The following is an 18,667-nucleotide window of genomic DNA, read 5'->3' as shown; positions in this document are numbered from 1 at the left end:
TACTACACAGCTGTTAAATAATCTACAGGCATCTTTCTTTCTTTGGAAAGCCTGTTCTATCTAAACCAAAGATAAATGTGTTCTGTAGTAGACTTACCTGTAACCCCTACCAAGAAAAAGAAGCTTATCCTACGTGAGTTTACATGATTGGTGGGTTTTTAAAAATGAAGGCAGACTTCTTTACATTTTGAATTTACTGTGAAATGACAGTGCTCTTATAACTGCTGCTAATTTACAGTTCTACATGTGTGAAACATGAAAAAAAAAAATTACAAAAGGAGGTAACTACTTAGGCTTAGGGGGTGGACCATAACAGTTACTAAATGAGTGTGATAATTTTGATGGTATCTGATCAAAAATAGACTATGGTGTTTTGAAAACAAATGAAATTGCACGCAAACTAGCATTCATGAGGAGCACGAGCTTCTGTGCTTTTAAACTCTCTCTCTCACACACACAGACACATTTCTTTCTGTAAAAATTGTGTGTGTTTCTGTTCTGTGTCCTGTTCTGTTTGTATATGCGTTTTTTGTTGCTGTTGTTTGTTTGTATATGCGTTTTTTTCTTTTCTAGCTGCTGTTACAACCAAATTTCCCCATGTGGGACAATTAAAGGATTATTCTATTCTATTCTATTCTATTCCACACACACACACACACACACACACACACACACACACACACCTAGAAAGTGTGTCTGTGTGTGTGTGAGAGAGAGAGTTTAAAAGCACAGAAGCTCGTGCTCCTCATGAATGCTAGCTTGCGTGCAATTTCATTTGTTTTCAAAACACCAAAGTCTATTTTTGATCAAAGTGCACATAAAATTACAGAAGAAGCCTTCCTCACGCTAAATTCAAGTTGTCCAATCATAGACGACCAGGTCCTCGGACGCTGATTGGTCTGACGCCACCGTCACATGTCTTCGTTACGTGTATTCACAGAGACGTCTACGCTTCTCCTCGGTTGTTTCTACGTTTCACCAGACGGGGCTTACGTACCGGCAAAAAAAAAAAAAAAAAAAAAAAATGCGCTTAGTAATGAACGCCGTGACATAAACGGACCTCAGGAAATATCCAAGTCAAACACAAAAGCTCCTCAACCGAGCAATTCACAATGGTTTTAGAAACGATAGCAAAAATAATTAAAGTCCAGCTTCCAGCCTACCTCAAGAGGCTACCCCTGCCGGAGACCATCGGCGGATTTGCGAGGTTAACAGGTAATTGGCAGTTGCTGTGTTGCACTTCGGACAGTCTTAGGGTGATGAGTAGTGAACTCATGGGAGACAGAGTTTTTTTACCCCAGCTAGCTGCTTCTTCAAACGCTGCTTTAGTAGTGTCGTGGAGAGCAGTCCTACAAAAACAGGGATTATGTCCCGGAATGCTTCTTTGAGTCATGAAACCGCTGAGCGTAAATTTATTTTGTGCCTGTGTGTGTGTCAAAGACAAAGTAATGACCTTAAGGTCGTGCTTGTTGAAAAACATTTCTCACACTTTGCTTCTGTGTTTGAATGTTGAAACACTCGTGACAATAACCAGGAATTCACTATATGTTATACATTTACAAAAAATGTCTGTTTGTAATGAAGTCCTGGTAATAATGGTGTGGTGCTAATTGCTAATTACTTGCATATCGGTTGTGTAAAAACGATTTTTCTTAATTATGCTGTTTATTCGAGCATTGGCCAAACTGTATTTTTATGAAATACAAGTTTTAAACACATTTGTTTTCTTTTGCACCATCTGGTTATCCTGCAGAAGTATTTTAAATTACTTTGAATAAATCATACAAATGCATCTGTATTAAGACTCTCTCAGGGCCCGTTTTGCATACTAACATACTACTCTGTGGTCCCAGCTCCGCTGACTCTTTCAGACTGTTCTGTGAACTATTAACATCACACCTAGTATCTGCTGAACCAGTTTAACTGAGAACCGAAATGCTGAACTTTGGCAAGTCTTGCGCAGTTTAAATATAGGAAAGGAAGAAGTAAACTACTGCTTCATAAAGCCAATTGAAAACTTGATCTTTTGAGGCAGCACAGATCATTTTGAAAAGCTTTGGGTTTTATTACTTTGTGGAAAGCATGTGCAGTTGATACTCTTTTTAGTGTCATGATAGCTCGACCACAACACAATGAAAGGCACACAGACTGTCACATGCACCCTCTGGTAATGGCATTTACATCACTCGCTGACCCTTGTGGAGAAAGTACAGGACGAGTATAAAGCCCATTTGAGAAGGCCTTCAACCAAAAACAACTCTTCTTCTTTCCTCTTCTTTTAGGAGATGGTGTTGGTTAATACTCACTGACAGGGTTGGCTTTGTGCTTGATATTAGTGGTTTCAAGTTAAAGCATAGTTATGAAGGCCCTGCTAACTGTCAGTTTGTCCTCCTAAGCAGCAAAGTGGGTCAGTTCATATTAGATGACAGTACATAGCCATTCTCCCACATGCAAAGACATCCCTTTTGAACTACGTACAATTTGTTAAAAGGATTAAGGATTAGAAATGTCCCATTAGGCATCAGAATCCTTTTAACTCGCATAAGGGTATTATCAAAAGTCCCAAAAGCTGGGGTCTGACGCAGTGCTAATAGTGAAATTACACAGCTGTCTTTAATCCTGACTGTGTCTTCACCATGTATGGTGGAGCGTAAGGCGGGTTTTCCCAGAGCACTCTTCGGGTCTCGGTGTGGCATTTCCCCTGGTAGCTGTTGGTGTGATATGACACTCTTGTTGGATCGAGTGTAATAATACATTAGTAATGCAGATCAGACATGAGCTTGTCCTCAGTGGAGTGGAGGAAATATGGAACTGAGAATCTGCCTGCTTCCAAAATTCAGTTGATCCACATTTTTTAACACACAGAACTAAGATTTCCCTTATGCATCATTTTGCAAAAATAATGCATATAAATTGCATATATCAGGCTTGACTGGCTCACTAATGAGTTTATCAGGACAAGGAAGAGTGTACAGAAATGCACACAGCTCTGTTGAAGATATTTTATTTATTTATTTTTTGTCACGTTTGGCAGATTGTAGGAAATTTAGTTGAGGTCTGTCTGTCAAGGTTATCAGTCATCCAGGTCACCGTAGTCTAAGGAGCTTGGAAAGAAAAGTGTCTGGACTTCTTTAAGTTGCTTGAAGACGTTTCACCTCTCATCCGAGAAGCTTCTTCAGTTCTGAAGAATTTTGGCACACATATCTTCTGAAGTTTTTCCGATGAGAGGTGAAACGTCTTCAAGCAACTTAAAGACATTCACTTTTCTTTCCAAGCTCCTTAGATTAGTTGAGATCAGTTTTGATTTATATAGCCCCAATTCACAACAACAGTATAATTGTGTATTATACTGTTAAGATCCCATAATGAAAGAGAGAAACCCAAACAATCACCCCTCCCCTCTCAACGAGCAAGCACTTGGTGATGGTGGGAAGGAAAAACTCTTATCAGAAAGAAACCTCCAGCAGAACCAGAAACACACTTGAAGTGTTGCATAAAGTGAAAACGTTTTTTTATGTGTAGTCTGAATATGAGTACTAGTACTGGATGATCAACATATATGATACATTTCCTGTTTGTTGGTTTAATCTCTAATCTGAACAGCCAGTAGTAAATGCTAGTTTTACGAGCATAGAATCCAGTTGCACATTGTATGCTTGTGTTTTTCTACTTTAGCTAATGTGTGTATGTTGTGTATGCAATAATATCTATAGTGTCTGAGTGGCTCCGGTTGCTTCCTCTTCTGGGCATCTTGGCTTTGCTCGGCTATCTCACCATTCGCCCCTTTCTGCCTAAGAAGAAGAAGCAGAGGGACAGCTTGATCAATCTGAAGATCCAGAAAGAGAACCCAAAAGTGGTCAATGAGATAGACATTGAGGACCTGAACAGCGCAAATGTGTGTTACTGTCGCTGCTGGCGCTCCAAAACTGTAAGTCTGTTAATATTTTCTGAACTACACTGTTAGTAAACCTAAATATTTTTCACACAGACTGCAGGATACATTTCTGTGTTACCCACATTATCATTATAGCTTGTGATTTATCAATAAACCCCTCTAGTTAAGCTGGGAGTGTAAGTGTTAGGGCATTGTGCTTCTTGCTGATCAGTTAATATTGTTTCCTGTTTTAGTTTCCTGTATGCGACAAGTCGCACTTAAAGCACAACGAGCTGACTGGAGACAACGTGGGACCGCTCATACTTAAAAAGAAGATACTATAATTGACCACTGATCAGATTTTTCCCTAAACAGTTTTTCTTGGTCTTGTCTTGGTGTTATATTTACTTAAATAGAAACCACACTCTATTTGAAAGCTACATTTTGGATACTTTAATGATAGTTTGCAATAAGGGAAGTTTTTTTTAAAAAGGAAAAAAAAAGAAAGAGTAACTTTGTTTTTGTGGGGGCCTTTTTTTGTTCATTGTTCATGTTTGTTTAACAGAGGAGCAGTTTTATTTGACTGGGACCACTTTGAGGGGGAAACTTGAAACAATTGCATAATTGCAGTGACTTTATGATGCATTTATCTAATGTGAGGCCATCAGGGGAGAGGTTTTGCAGATAGATGGCTGACCTTCCTTCGTTTTGGATGGTATTGAACAGCTTTTTTCTTTTTTTTTCTTTAAGTGCTTTTTTTTTTGGTTTGCTTCAGATATGTGTGCCAAATACTAACATACATTTCCATACTTAATGGATGTGACGTATTTTAAGTTATTGTGTGTATGGGAAGCTACTTATTCTTTAAATCTGGTTTACTCATAGCCTTTAAATGTTGAGTTTTACGTTTTGTGTTCAGTTCTGTTGCCTTAAGACATTTCAAACCATATCAAAGTAATTTCAAGTTTAATGGCATTTCACTAAACTTTCAGGGTTTGAAAATGTCTGTTTCCTTAGGCTTTTGTCATATCTGTATGAAGTTGTCTTGGAAAGTTTCCATCATTAATGAATCTCAATAATAAATCCCTTTTTTTTTTTTTAAATATGCAGTATAACTGTTCAGTGTAACTGTTGCAAGATGGCAGTGTGAAATTATTCATACTAAATGTAGAAATAAAGAGAATTTTGGCATCTTTCACAGTTTAAACCTGGGAAAACATTTCATGTAATCTTTAATGTTTCTTAAATTAATGAGATGTGTCATATTATGAATGTCTCTTAATTTTATATCAATCTAATAGAGGCATTTCTTCCAGGCCCACACTGATGGCCTTTACCCACAGACCCACACTGCTAGTGTGACCAGAAAGAAAACGGCTCACACAACACTTTTGAATCATTTAAGCTTTTACTGCAGCAATGTTAAAGATGGGCAATTCTTGGTGTGTTTTGTCATTTATTGTTTAAAGAGTTTTTGGAAAAAAATCCATCATAAACAGCTGCTATTACAAAATCTTCATGGACATTTCATGTTACCCCAGATACATTCTGCAATAAAGAAAAAACTAGTAACAATACTGAAAAATCTATTTGTTCTTAAATTACAAAATGTTGGATTCACACAGTTTTTGCAAATATGGACATGATCACACTGACAGACATTTAGCAGCTTCGTGCTTAAACTAAAATATTATCGATTACACAAATCCTTCCCTGAGTACTATGCAACTGATCTCATCATACTGACCGAGGGCTAATATGCATACACAAAACAAAGTAAACAAACACAACATGAAGTGTAGTGAATGTAGGACGGCTAAAACTTACAGTGTAGTCTATTCATAGCAATAAAAATTGCTTATCAACAACCTCCCAAAACTTTGTCCCCACAAAGAAAGCACTTTACTTTGACTCGAAAGGTCAAAGTAAAGTGCTTTCTAACTGGCAATCCATGAAATTTTCTGGATTTAGTGAATATGACAAGATCCTTATAAAAGTATAAACCATTTCTATACCTTGAAAACAATATGATTATATCCAGAAAGTGCAAAGTAGGTCATTTGTTTGCAGTGTTAGACGTGGAAACCACCAGATGCTATAAATACAAAATGATTCACGTGTTCCTGCAGGATTGCGAACACATAGCTGAACAACAGAGACACAGCGAGGGCCACTCGGTGGCCAAAGAAAAGTTCAAATATCTGAGGCGTGAGGAGTTTCTTTTAATTCTCCTCTCTCACTTGACATCAGAGTGTACTTTCATAGGTGATGGGAGTTTCATTGTCATGTTGATCTCCTGCTGCGATGCCTAAGAGAGAGGAAGAAGAGACAGGGAGGGAAAAAATATTAAGACTGTGGAAATGAAAGATTTAAAAAATTAAATTAGCTGCTCTTTTTGCACTGTGAATAAATCTATTTACATGAACACAATACCGCTGTTGTGTGCATGTAAAAAAATCATGAAGCTGCTGAACGACACAGTGACCCAAGGCTAAGCAAATCTTTACGTTGCAAGGGTGTAGCAGTGAAAATATTAGGAAAGGATACTTACTACTTAAACACACCTATGAAGCAAGGTTAGGAAGGGTTGCTTAGCTGAGCTTGAATTTTCAACAGAAAGACTTTACATACCTAAGAAGAAAGCTGATAAATTGGGTTTGACTCGCTCACCGCTGATTGGGTTCTCAGGTTTCTGCAGCAGGCGAGGTCCACAGAGCCCTATGGTAAGTGCACCTACAGGAGCTGTGAGAAGGATGGCGAGCACAGCCACAGTCAGCACGTTCATGCCGTATTCCTGCATCTCCGTGTTATCCTTTGTCCTCGCCATGTCCAAAGCTGTGGATCCTATAGCTGCCTGATAGAGACAAGCCAAGATTTGTCAGCTGTAATCAGTGGCACAACCCCACAGACTTCAAAGATATTTCAATGCATTTGCTTTTCATTCATGGTTTGCAAACGAGACATTCTAGAGTATACAGCAAACATATTCTAGCTCTGACAAACCTGCACTGTTGCTTTAGGCATCCATGCTAGGGCGATGAACACTTTTTCCTTCATGTTAAAGCCCGCAAACAACACACAGACAAAGGTGAACCCCACTCTAACCAGCAGACCAATGAGGAGAGTGGCTATACCCAGACCTAGAGACATGTAGAGACAAAAGTTATACAATAACAATATTATATGTACAGCATATAAATCACATAAAAAAAACAACTGCAAGAAAATTATGTGCAGTGGTGTTTCAGTTGCACCGACTTATGCAAAACAAACGCGTTATAAGTTATTTAGTAAACTGCTCTATCTGTAAAGTTCTAACAAAGACAGAGGGATTATTATTTGCAAGACAGGAAGAAGCAGCAGTCTCTCACATTGCCTCTTTTTTTGGCTTATGCAAATATATTTTCATACATGGAGTTTTATTTGAATTTTTCACAGTGATAACAGCCATCTCGCTGTGGGTTATTTTGAAGGCTGTTTGTGTGTGTCTGTTTGTCTCACCAACTGTGTGTCCCTCCAACTCAGAGACTCGAATCTCGGCTCCTATTAGTCCAAAGAGAAGAGGCTGAAACACATCCCACGCCCATCCTACCACTTCCTCCACACGTGCCTCAGAACAAAGAATGCAGAATAAGATAAATACGGCTTCATAACAACCAAGTACAACCCCAAATCAGAAAAAGTTGGGACGGTATGTTAAATTAACATCAAACTGAAAACAGTACTTTGTTAAATTATCTTTGACCTGTATTACATTGAAAACAATACATCAGCACAGTGGTTCCCAAACGTTTTTCTTTTTTTTTGCTTCTTTGTTTTAAAAGAAAATCTTTGCCTTCCCCCCAGCACAAACACATCCTCCAACTACACACACCCATATTTTGTTTTGAAACTGTATTGCAGTTTACTTCACATCTCACACATCACACAACAATTAAGCAAATAAAAGTAAACTACAATAAATTATAGGTTGCAATAAAACATAAATAAAATTTAACTGTGTAAGAATATTCAACACTGCTATCAATACATTTTTCAAAAAATGTCTCTGTGCAAAATAGGTTTAAAAACAAAAACAACTGTTTGATAATGTTTGTCTCTGATTTGAACCGGGGTAACAAACTGTGGCAGGATCAGCCTGAATAAGAAGTGTTTGTGAACTAAAAATAAAGAATGTGGGATACGGTTTGTCCGTGATTTGGACAGCCCAGCGGGTGCTCCCGATGCAGGGGGAAACAAATTCTGTCTGGGATACCTACCTTGGCACCACCGTTGTGCAGGTGAAACCAAAAGCAAGATATGCTTCATCATATTTTCTAGTCTTTGGCTTTGAAGGAAGTTGATTTGGAAGCATATGTGGCAATGCTTCATCTTCTGCTTTGCGTTTGTGTGGGAGTCCCGTCAAAAACCTGTCCATTATGCTAGCAGTGTCCAAGCTTTCTTTTTTTGAAAAATTCATATCGCGCATCCCCCTGCAATGGTGCACACCCCTCACTGTGTTCCTCATGAATTTTATTGCTTTTTTTCAAAATAAATACATATTCCAATTTTAGTTCTTGCAACACATTTCAAAAATCATTGGAACAGTAAAGCATTTACCACTTTGTAATCTTGCCATTCCTTTTCACAACACCTAAGAGACGTTTAGGGACTAAAGACATCAGGTGATGAAGTGTTTCAGGTATAATTTTGTCCCATTCTTCCTACAAATAAGTCCTAAGGTGGGCAACAGTACAGCTTCAAAATGCGACACGCATTCTCTATTGGCGACAGGTGGGTACTGCAGGCAGGCCAGTCAAGTACCCGTACCCTCTTCCACCGCAGCCAGGACTTTGTAATGTGTGCAGAATGTGGTTTTGGATTGTCATGTACTTGACAAAGGTTTGCCAAAGTAGTCCTGAGCCCATGTGGTGATATCGCTTATAGATGAATGATGATTCTTGATGCAGTGCTGCTTCAGGGATCGGAGATCACAGTAGTTCAGCTTAGGCTTGCGCCCTTGTACTTTACGGACTGAACTTTCTCCAGATTCCTTGACTCCTTTAATTATGTTATGCACTGTTGAAGGTGAAATATCCAAATCTTTTCCTATCTTTCTTTGAGGAACATTGTTTTTACACATAATTTTCTCACATATTTGTTGGCAAACTGGCAATCCTCGGCTCATCTTTGGTCCTAAAGGACTAGATTGTTCTTGGATGCTGCTTTATTACCTAATCATAATTACAATCACCTGTTGACGTCACCTGTTTAAAATTACATCATTATTTAACCAATTTACCTGATTTCTAGCCCTAAATTGCTCCTGTCCTGAATGTGTTGTAAGTCTGAATGACGGGAAAGGATGTATATTTACAAATTAAATGAGGTTAACTAGACAAAACATGAAATATTTTGTGTTCATATTGTCTGCAATGAAATACAAGTTAAAGTAAATTTAGAAATCACTACTTTTTTTTTTTATTTGCGTTTTTCATACTCTCCCAACTTTTTCTGATTTGGCTTTGTAGATTAAGAAAAATTACATGTAAGGTTTTTGGTTAGTTGGAAAACTGCAAACAGATGTGTACTGTACTGTAGTTCTTAGATGCATATATTATTACCTTTTCTGTCCCCCAGCCGAGGCCAGCCAGGAATGCCAGCACCAAGGTGCACAGGCCTCCAGAGCCAGGAAAACCTGCCACACCGCTGCCAAACACGGCAAAGACAGACAGACCCAGCACCAAGAAGGAACGCTTCATCACTAAGTGTTTCTAGAAGAAAAAGTTAACATTTACTGTAGTTTCTACATAGCTAAAATAAATACAATATGCAGTATTTAACAAATAATAGCTCTAAGGTCTATAAGAAATCATTTGCTAAGAAACTACGATGTGTTGGTTGACAGCACTTTCACTTTTGAGAAAGAAAGAAGCCCAATATGCAATCTAAAGCTAGATATTATCAAGGTTTTTAAACAGCACATGCTGCCATTGAGATAACAGTAAGAGTCCTTGTGCTGAAGTAGCCTGCTTGTAGTCCAAACATGTCACCAGTAAAAACATCGGGCACATTCTGATTTACAAAGGGCAAAATGAGCACATTAAAAATAAAGCCTTCCACATTTGGTACTTTTTCAGTTAAATACAGGACTAAAATTGGCAATTTTATTCTTTTTATATTTCCTATTTACACACTACTCCAACTTTTTTTTACGAAACAGGGTTATACTTTTTTTTTTTTTTATCAATACAAGCTTTTCCTGGCTGTGACTTTACTGATTCACTCATAGGCTATGGTGTCAATTAGTGACAAGACAATAGTAAAACAGGCTCTTGTCATCTTGACTTGTGTACCTGGTCAACACTAGGGAAGTACTGGATGAGAAAACCAAGAAGAATCCCAGCGACCATCCCTCCTGCCACCTCCAGTACCCCTCTGAGGAGGCTGTACCAAGTTGAACCTAGAAAATTCAATAGAAACAAACATTATTGAAATTGTGAATTTCCTAAACATTTTAATTTGCCAGTTCAGAAACAAGTCTCTCTAACTAATGCAGCTTAATACAAAAGGTAGCAAACACTTAATGTATATATTTTGTTTGTTACTTTGTTACACTTTATTTAGTGTAAGAAAGGCTTTAACATGTTGGACATTTTGGCATCAACAGTTTGAGTGCTCTACAATATAATGAGGCATCGCCAGCTTAAGACTATGGGATATCCCCAGAGGTTTGTTATCTATGTGCCTTTAGAGACACTTTGAGCTCATAAACTATCAGGCAGTTTTCTTTATGTTGCATTAGATTGCTTCAAAGGCCCCTAGAAGCACATCTTGCTACTTGTCAGCCATCTTGGCAACACATTTGTGGTGTTTGGAAGGTTTATCTAAATTTTGTCATTTGAATTGGTGCCAATAAAAGGAAAAAAGGTTGCTGACTTTGCCCCAAAATAAGGCCCAAAAAGCTTTTTTTATTTGCAGAAAGTTATATTTCGATAACCATCTTTACTGTTGTTGTGTTTTCCCATAGATTTCAGACCAGACCAGAGGAGTATTTAATGTTTTCTGGGTACCTTGCAGCAATACAAAGGTAACCCTGTAATAAATTCAGATTATGCCATGTAAAATGAACTGGTGGCAGAAACTCTGTATTAAGAGTAATCAGCACGCTCACACCCTCTGGTGACATCTTTACAAACTACAGCAAGAAGTTATTTTCTTCTATGTGTTTCTCTCTGGGAGATAAGGTGCTGTTGTGTGTCAAAAACAAAACAAAACAAAATAAATCCATCAATTCTTGTTTTCCTTTCATGGCTCCACACATGTCAACACACAGAGCAGAGATTACCTGTGCTGAAGGCCATGCCCAAGCATGTTGTGAACCCTGTGATTGCAAGAATGTCATCAAAGCTGCCTGCAGCCATCAGCAGGGTGGGGATGCCCTTCTCTACACCGTAACCGTCCTTCTGCAGCAGCAGCATGGAGGGAACCACCACTGCTGGAGACACAGCTCCTAGCACAAAGCTTTGGAGAAGTTGGGTGGTTTATTCATTCACTGACAAATGAAAAACTCCTGAGCAAGCTTTACAAATATTTGGTAAGAATGTATTAAAATCTGGTAAAAATGTATTATACCATAGTTAATAAATGATAAATTAGTGGTTAAGCAAAGTTCATAAAAAGCATTTAAACCACACAATGATACAAAACATGTTATATAATATATTATCTGATCATGATAATCAGATGTTACTGTACTTTTATACTAATTGTGTTACTGTTCAATTGAGAAACATAACAACTAACATTTATTTAGCTATACATTTACCATTTAACAATGTTTATTATGACGTCTTACCATTTGGGTAGAAGCAAAAGGATAAGTTAAGCAGACTAATGTAAAGCGGAATTAGTAGAAAAGAAAATTCTCTGGTTATGACAGCAAGCAGGACATTATTATCCTGCTAAGCCACACATTAACCACAACATGCAACACATGAAGAATAAGCTATCTAGACGTAAACCCCAAGCTTCTTGTTTTTTTTACAACTTCTAATGCTTCACACATATTTTCTTTTAGAGATCTACTTAATGTCCTCAATGCTGATGAAGAAGAAGCTATCTGCTTCATCAGCATCAAACATCAAACTTCAACCAATTACAGATAGCCATGTCAATCTGCTAGCGACAACAACAATTTTAGGGGCAGCACCTTCTTTGCGACCCATTTCACCCAGCGAGTCACCAAATACAACTTTGTGACCGATGTCTCTGCCCGTGTGCCTGAAGCTTTAACCTGCTGCTTACTTAAATAAATGCTTTTAATCCAAACAACCTCCTTTCTTTGCTTTAGTGTGTCAGAAGTTTTTTTCTTCATGAGCACTAACAATTGCTTTCTGAATTTGCATTGCAAGTTATATCACTTGATATATTATTAAGGCTCATTCAGTCCCCAGTGTGACACAGCTGGGGATCACTATTGAACCAGTTATTTTAAAGTATGTGTACAGCTTTGACATCAACATCAATCAATGGTAATTTCTGTTATAAAGTAGAAAACTAAGAGCTGGGTACAGAGTAAGTGAGAGTAGTGTTGTATTTACCCAAGGATGAAGCCCCACACCCAGGGCAAGCCCATGAGGAAGTGAGAAATTACAGCTGTGGTGCAAGCCTCTATCAAGCATGGCCCAGCTGCCACACGTATACACACAACTTTTAGTTTCCTTAGAGCCTGATAACAAACACACACATCAAACAAGTTATTCAGTTCTGCATATTGCTACAGAAAGCTTTAACAAGCATATGTACTAAATGATAAAGTAAGTAACTAAAACATGAACAGATTCTTCCTGTCATTTCTTAAATATCTCTTCTGTTAACTACTTTAACCAATGACATAGCTATCAGTCAGAATACTCTCTGCATCAGTATACCAACGACATGTGAACAGAGATGAGATTAACATATAATTACTGCATTTCTACCTGTAGATGCAGATGTTAAGCTTTAATAGTATCTAGCATACCGTGGGATCCAACCCTAGACCAGCTCTGGCCAGAATGACAGCCAGAGCAATGTTCCTGAGTGATGCAGACCATCTGAAGTCAATGTACACCCCATCTGTCACAACTGGAATGTTCCTCAGCAGGAAGCCCATGAGCAGCATACCTGAAGCAAAGCACAACAGAGGGTGAGAAAGAGGAAAGCTGATCCTTATTACCATGAACTTATGTTTATTCTTTGAAGCTTACTCTTACGCTGCTACAGAGGAACACTAATGGTCACCGGTTGCTTTTTGAACACAGGGTGTTCGAATCGGATACTCTGCAAACTGTGAATGCTGAAACCCTAACACCAGAGGTTTCAACAATCCACACCTCTTCTAAAACTTCATGACTCGGATAATTGTTCGGGTCAAATAATGCAAGATTAGTATTAATTAATTGCATTTTCTTTATGAAACAACACATCATAGATAACAATGAAGTTATCCAAAAAAAGCAGTACAAAGGTTAGAATTTGGATCTACAGAGAAAGTCTTGTGCCACAATAAGAGGAAAAAACATATACTGCACATATTTTAGTGAGTTCCCAAGCATGGAAGCTGATCTAGTTATTGGTTGATTGAATGACTAGAAAAACCAGAAACCTCAGAAACAGCTAACTAACTAACGTCTAACTGTTAAGTAAGGCTCTTTTTTGAAGACTTAAAAAGGAAAATACATGAACGAGATGTTTACAGATGCAAACTTCTAGTCTTCCTTATATTCAATTCAATTCAATTCAATTTTATTTATATAGCGCCAAATCACAACAAAGGTTGCCTCAAGGCGCTTTAGTATTGTACAGTAGATAGCACAATAATAAATACAGAGAAAAACCCAACAATCATATGACCCCCTATGAGCAAGCACTTTGGTGACAGTGGGAAAGAAAAACTCCCTTTTAACAGGAAGAAACCTCCGGCAGAACCAGGCTCAGGGAGGGGCGGCCATCTGCTGCGACCGGTTGGGGTGAAAAACTCAATGCATCATGGGAATCCCCAGCAGCCTACGTCTATTGCAGCATAACTAAGGGAGGATTCAGGGTCACCTGGTCCAGCCCTAACTATATGCTTTAGCAAAAAGGAAAGTTTTAAGCCTAATCTTGAAAGTAGAGATAGTGTCTGTCTCCCGAATCCAAACTGGAAGCTGGTTCCACAGAAGAGGGGCCTGAAAACTGAAGGCTCTCCCTCCCATTCTACTTTTAAATACTCTAGGAACAGCAAGTAGGCCTGCAGAGCGAGAGCGAAGTGCTCTAATAGGGTGATATGGTACTACAAGGTCATTAAGATAAGATGGGGCCTGATTATTTAAGACCTTGTATGTGAGGAGCAGGATTTTGAAATCAATTCTGGATTTAACAGGAAGCCAATGAAGGGAAGCCAAAACAGGAGAAATATGCTCTCTCTTTCTAGTCCCTGTCAGTACTCTTGCTGCAGCATTTTGGATCAGCTGAAGGCTTTTCAGCGAGTTTTTAGGACATCCTGATAATAAAGAATTACAGTAGTCCAGCCTGGAAGTAATAAATGCATGAACTAGTTTTTCAGCGTCACTCTGAGACAGGATATTTCTAATTTTAGAGATGTTGCGCAAATGGAAGAAAGCAGTCTTACATATTTGTTTAATATGTGCGCTGAAGGACATGTCCTGGTCAAAAATGACTCCAAGGTTCCTCACAGCATTACTGGAGGCCAAGGTAATGCCATCCAGAGTAAGAATCTGGTTAGATACCATATTTCTAAGATTTTCAGGGCCAAGTACAATATATGTCATCAACTAACAAGGAGTGGTTACAGTTTCCTTGATATTTATCAAGGAAATTGAAAAAATGAGAAGTAAAGTCACATGACATCATGACAATGCAGAGTGCAAAAAACACTTCTGATGATCGGCACTTTTTCACCCCCTGAAAAATAGCAGCACAATTGGCACATCTTTTCAAGCCAAAGGTGCCAAAATAATCTTTGTTGTGTAAAAAATGCAACAAACAGATGCAAAACACACAAAATCCAGAACATCAACAGATAATATCTACTAACGGAGAAAGGTACTAACATGGTTTTTAACTTTTATACATGGATAAACTTTAATAGTAACTTGACAAGCTCATGCAAATCAAAGGTTTATCAAAGAAATTCAACCTTAGTATTAGATGATGTAGAACATTCAATTGCATGGATATGTAAGTATTCAGTTTTTAATTTAAGGATTCAGTTTCTTTTTTATTGTTTGTTTTTTAAGTGCAGAAATATATACTGTCACCTGACACCCCTCTCACTCACAGCAGGGATCATCAGTCATCCGTTGACCTCACTGTTGACAACATAGAAACTGTGAGGATTTTTTGAAAAAAAGCTTCTGGATAAAAATATACAGACAGCACTGCAGCTCTGCTATATGCTCAAATGCTCATGGCACGCATGCACTTCTATGTCAGAAATGACACAGTCCTCCCATCATTATCAATAACTGAACCCAAACGTTAAAACTGTATGTGCTTTACAAATATGCAAGTTTAACACTCACAAGTCCAACAACAGGGCATGCAGCACTGTTTAAAGTTACAATATTTTTTCAGTTCAATTTAATTTTATTTATATACTGCAAAATCGCAACAACAGTCTGACTTTATATGGTGAGGTAAAGACCGCAACAAGACAAAACCCCAACAACGATGACCCACTATGAGCAAGCACTTGGCAACAAGGGGAAGGAAAAATGCCCTTTTAACAGGAAGAAACCAGGATCAGGATCTGCGACACCTGGCTAGGGTTGTGGTTTCAATCTTTCTTTTGTGTTATACCCTATTGTTTGAGTGAAACAAAAAGAGAGAAACAAAAAACAGAGTGATAAAAAGTTAAAAGTTTCTTATCGCACTGTTTTATGACGAGTATGCTGCTGGCATAAAACTGGCACAATATCAGCCACAGATGTCAATAAATGCAATCTAAATTTGCATGTATCCTGATGTCAGTCTGGTGCTTCTTTTATATGCTGCCTTATTCACAAGTGGCAGAGGTTTTACATCGGATGTCCTTCCTAATGCAACTCCAAAGGGATTTGTGTTTAATTCCAGTTCAAACTCGTGATCTTTTACTTGTTGGGCAAATGTATAAACCACTATTACCAGTTAGAACTATATATCACCCTAATGGATAAATCTGTGTAGATACATATAGAATAAATACTTAGATTAACATACCAGTATCACCATATAAAGTAAAAGCACCAGATTTTCTGTCTTACCAAGGAGTGGTGGGAACGGTGGAAGTTTGGGCAGATGAATGAGAGACACCAATTTTCCACCAACAACTGCACAAATGAAGAGTATTGTGATGCCAAAGAGGTTTCCTCCAGGGAGACATTCATCCTCTGTGATTGACCAAACCACTCCAAAGAGCACAACTGCCAAAAGAACTAGAGAGGACAAGGAATTATGGGGCTGCATTTCTCAGGTAGTTCAATAACTACTGTATACTCATGATCTGCAGTTTTTTTTCACATTTTTAGATGGAAACATACAACAAATGTGGTAGGGAGGACATTGATGACCCAACAAGTCAGCCTCCTTTTTTACCTTTGGTAATGAGGGAGGCGAGAAAGCCTCTTGGCGGACAGGGGCAAAATCTGCGCAGCAAAGGACAACAGACCACTGGTGGATCTGTGTTGGTACCGGCGTCCACTACGGGGTTACGAGGAATAAAATAGGTGGTCTCCTCTGTTACGTTTGGACTAGAGCAGCGACGCACCACCACCTGGATCTGGTTCACATTTAGGTGCTTTAAAGGAAGGATCAGGACATGGAGTAGAGCAGGTCGGGGGTTAGGGTTACAGTTGGAATAATTGCTTGAACTGGTTTACAATTTCTCAGAAGACAAATTACAAGAAATAAATCATCAACAAGACAGGGCATTCATTTTAATGGGTTAAAATACAGTGTATATAACACAGAACCATTAAACAGAACAAATTGTGTAAAAAATTATTAGCAGTAAAATACTAAACCTCCACGTGGTTTGGCGCAGGTAAAGCAATTCTGTCCAGTAGTGGGCTGGGAGCTGGACTAGGCGCCGGACTGGGTGCAGGACTCTGCTCCGGGTTTGCAGGTTTCTGCTGGGTGTCCTCCATGGCTGTTGACTACAGTCTTTCTGGTCCACTCTTGTATCACAGCACATCAAGCTGAGGGGTGGGGTTAGCCATCAGTGGGCCGTTTCTTTACTTGTTTTGGTATGTCCACCTCTATCCACAGGCTTCCATTCATGCAATTTTTATCAGTAAGAAAAAACAAACAGTATCAGTGGTGCTGGTACAAATATTGACATAATGTGAAATGATATGCTTAAATCTCCTACATGGACATAAGTGTGCTGGTGATGGTGTTTTAAAGAAATGGATTTCACTAAATTTCACAAATACTGCATGGCACTGGCTATAAAGTCTGCAACTAGCGATTTATCCAGCTAATACACAGGTGGGCAATTAACTTTCCCAAAGCAGGCACATGGGACTGTTGTGGAGATCCGCTCTAATCTCCACAACAGTCCCAGTCTCTCGTTCTGTGAGCTGTATGTACTCTAAAAATGTGAGTTGTAACAACCAACAGCCACTAAATTAATGTAATACACTATGTTAAACACAAACGTTAACCATATATAAAGGTACGCTAAACTGACGCTACTACAATGTTTTGAAACGTGATTTTAGCGAAGGACAGACGTCCTGTTAATCCAATTGTAACCAAACCACGCTAATCAATGCTTATAGCTACACCATATGGCATAGTAGCTAGCGTTAGCTCAAGTAAGTTACAAAGCGCGGATGCTAAAGCACGCTGGTTAACGTACATCGGTCACAACAACAACCCGTTCGCATTAGTATCACTAAACCTAGTTTGCCAGCTATATAATGCAATTCTTCGAGATACAGGGGTGTATCTGTGTTTCATTCACTGTAAACACGTGTGTGGCCAAAGGACAGATGAAACCGTAGCTTATCAAGTGGTTTCAAGTCAGTGGTTCCATTATCGGACATCATACACCGCCTGGATGTACACTACCGCCATCTAGCAACGCCCCTTCTCCCAGTAGCTAGTTTGTCGTTTCACAAATCAACTATGGATTCAAGCGTTTAGGCTGTAGCACAACAGGGTTTCATGCCCTACTGTTAAAGTCAAACAACGACCCTAATTTCTTTAAAGGTTAAATTGACGCTGTGACAGACCGAGGTTTTCTAACTTCGGTTTACACAATTAAGTTGACTTTCTAGTCAACTGGACCAGCAAGTATGGGGGCAAGTTTAATCACCACCCGGACAGGTGGCTCTTGACCGATATTTGATGTCCTACTGTCCAGTAGCCGGTCGTGCCTGTGTACCTCCTACTAAAAGCTGACAGGGCACTCAACCTGTTATGCAGCTAGCTAGCAAGCGACCGCCTCTGACAAAAATTAGCTATTAACTATAGGAGAAAAAAAGCGCTCACCTCATATCGTAAACATTACCACAGCGCGCAGACTGTCTGTGGCAGCCTTTCTCGTTGCTCTGTAGCAGATGCACCAGCTGGTACATGAGGAATGAGGTGGATTAGTGACTGCCAAGCAAGTGTGCAGCGTCCACATGGATGCACTGAGAAAACTGGTTTGCCTAACATCTTACACATAGCTTTTGTTTCACCATTATGCACAGAGGAATGTGCGGAGGGATGCACAGAGTAATGCACAGTAATGGAATACAGGAAATGTTTAAGGTTGATTACACACAATAAATAATTATACTT

The 18,667-nt window shown here is 38.9% G+C and overlaps 2 protein-coding genes across 5 annotated transcripts; one reads left to right on the top strand and one right to left on the bottom strand.

Annotated features, from left to right (window-relative positions):
- Nucleotides 1-1,008: 1,008 nt before the first annotated feature.
- Nucleotides 1,009-4,970, top strand: cisd2 (CDGSH iron sulfur domain 2). The gene is made up of 3 exons (XM_003454203.5): nt 1,009-1,215; nt 3,714-3,928; nt 4,129-4,970. The coding sequence occupies exons 1-3, from the start codon at nt 1,113-1,115 to the stop codon at nt 4,216-4,218; spliced, it is 408 nt and encodes a 135-aa protein (XP_003454251.1). The 5' UTR covers nt 1,009-1,112; the 3' UTR covers nt 4,219-4,970.
- si:dkey-162b23.4 (sodium/hydrogen exchanger 9B2) lies at nt 4,946-18,530 on the bottom strand. 4 transcript variants are annotated; one of them, XM_005458731.4, is made up of 13 exons: nt 18,374-18,530; nt 16,900-17,144; nt 16,472-16,673; nt 16,141-16,311; nt 12,879-13,021; nt 12,457-12,584; nt 11,202-11,377; nt 10,210-10,316; nt 9,478-9,627; nt 7,376-7,484; nt 6,878-7,014; nt 6,506-6,728; nt 4,946-6,182 (listed from the first exon to the last, which is right to left on the bottom strand). In XM_005458731.4, exons 2-13 carry the CDS (start codon nt 17,020-17,022, stop codon nt 6,121-6,123), a joined length of 1,731 nt encoding a protein of 576 aa, XP_005458788.1. In that variant the 5' UTR covers nt 17,023-17,144; nt 18,374-18,530; the 3' UTR covers nt 4,946-6,120. The 4 variants fall into 4 exon arrangements, with proteins under 4 accessions (XP_005458788.1, XP_005458789.1, XP_019215485.1 ...); XM_005458732.4 differs by having other exon boundaries at nt 6,545-6,728; nt 18,374-18,528; XM_019359940.2 differs by lacking the exon at nt 18,374-18,530 and adding an exon at nt 17,247-18,357.
- Nucleotides 18,531-18,667: the final 137 nt, after the last annotated feature.

Source organism: Oreochromis niloticus, linkage group LG6, assembly GCF_001858045.2.
Source record: "Oreochromis niloticus isolate F11D_XX linkage group LG6, O_niloticus_UMD_NMBU, whole genome shotgun sequence".
NCBI lineage: Eukaryota > Metazoa > Chordata > Actinopteri > Cichliformes > Cichlidae > Oreochromis > Oreochromis niloticus.
Note: the sequence above shows the minus strand (reverse complement) of the source record. Positions and strands in the feature narration are given on the sequence as shown.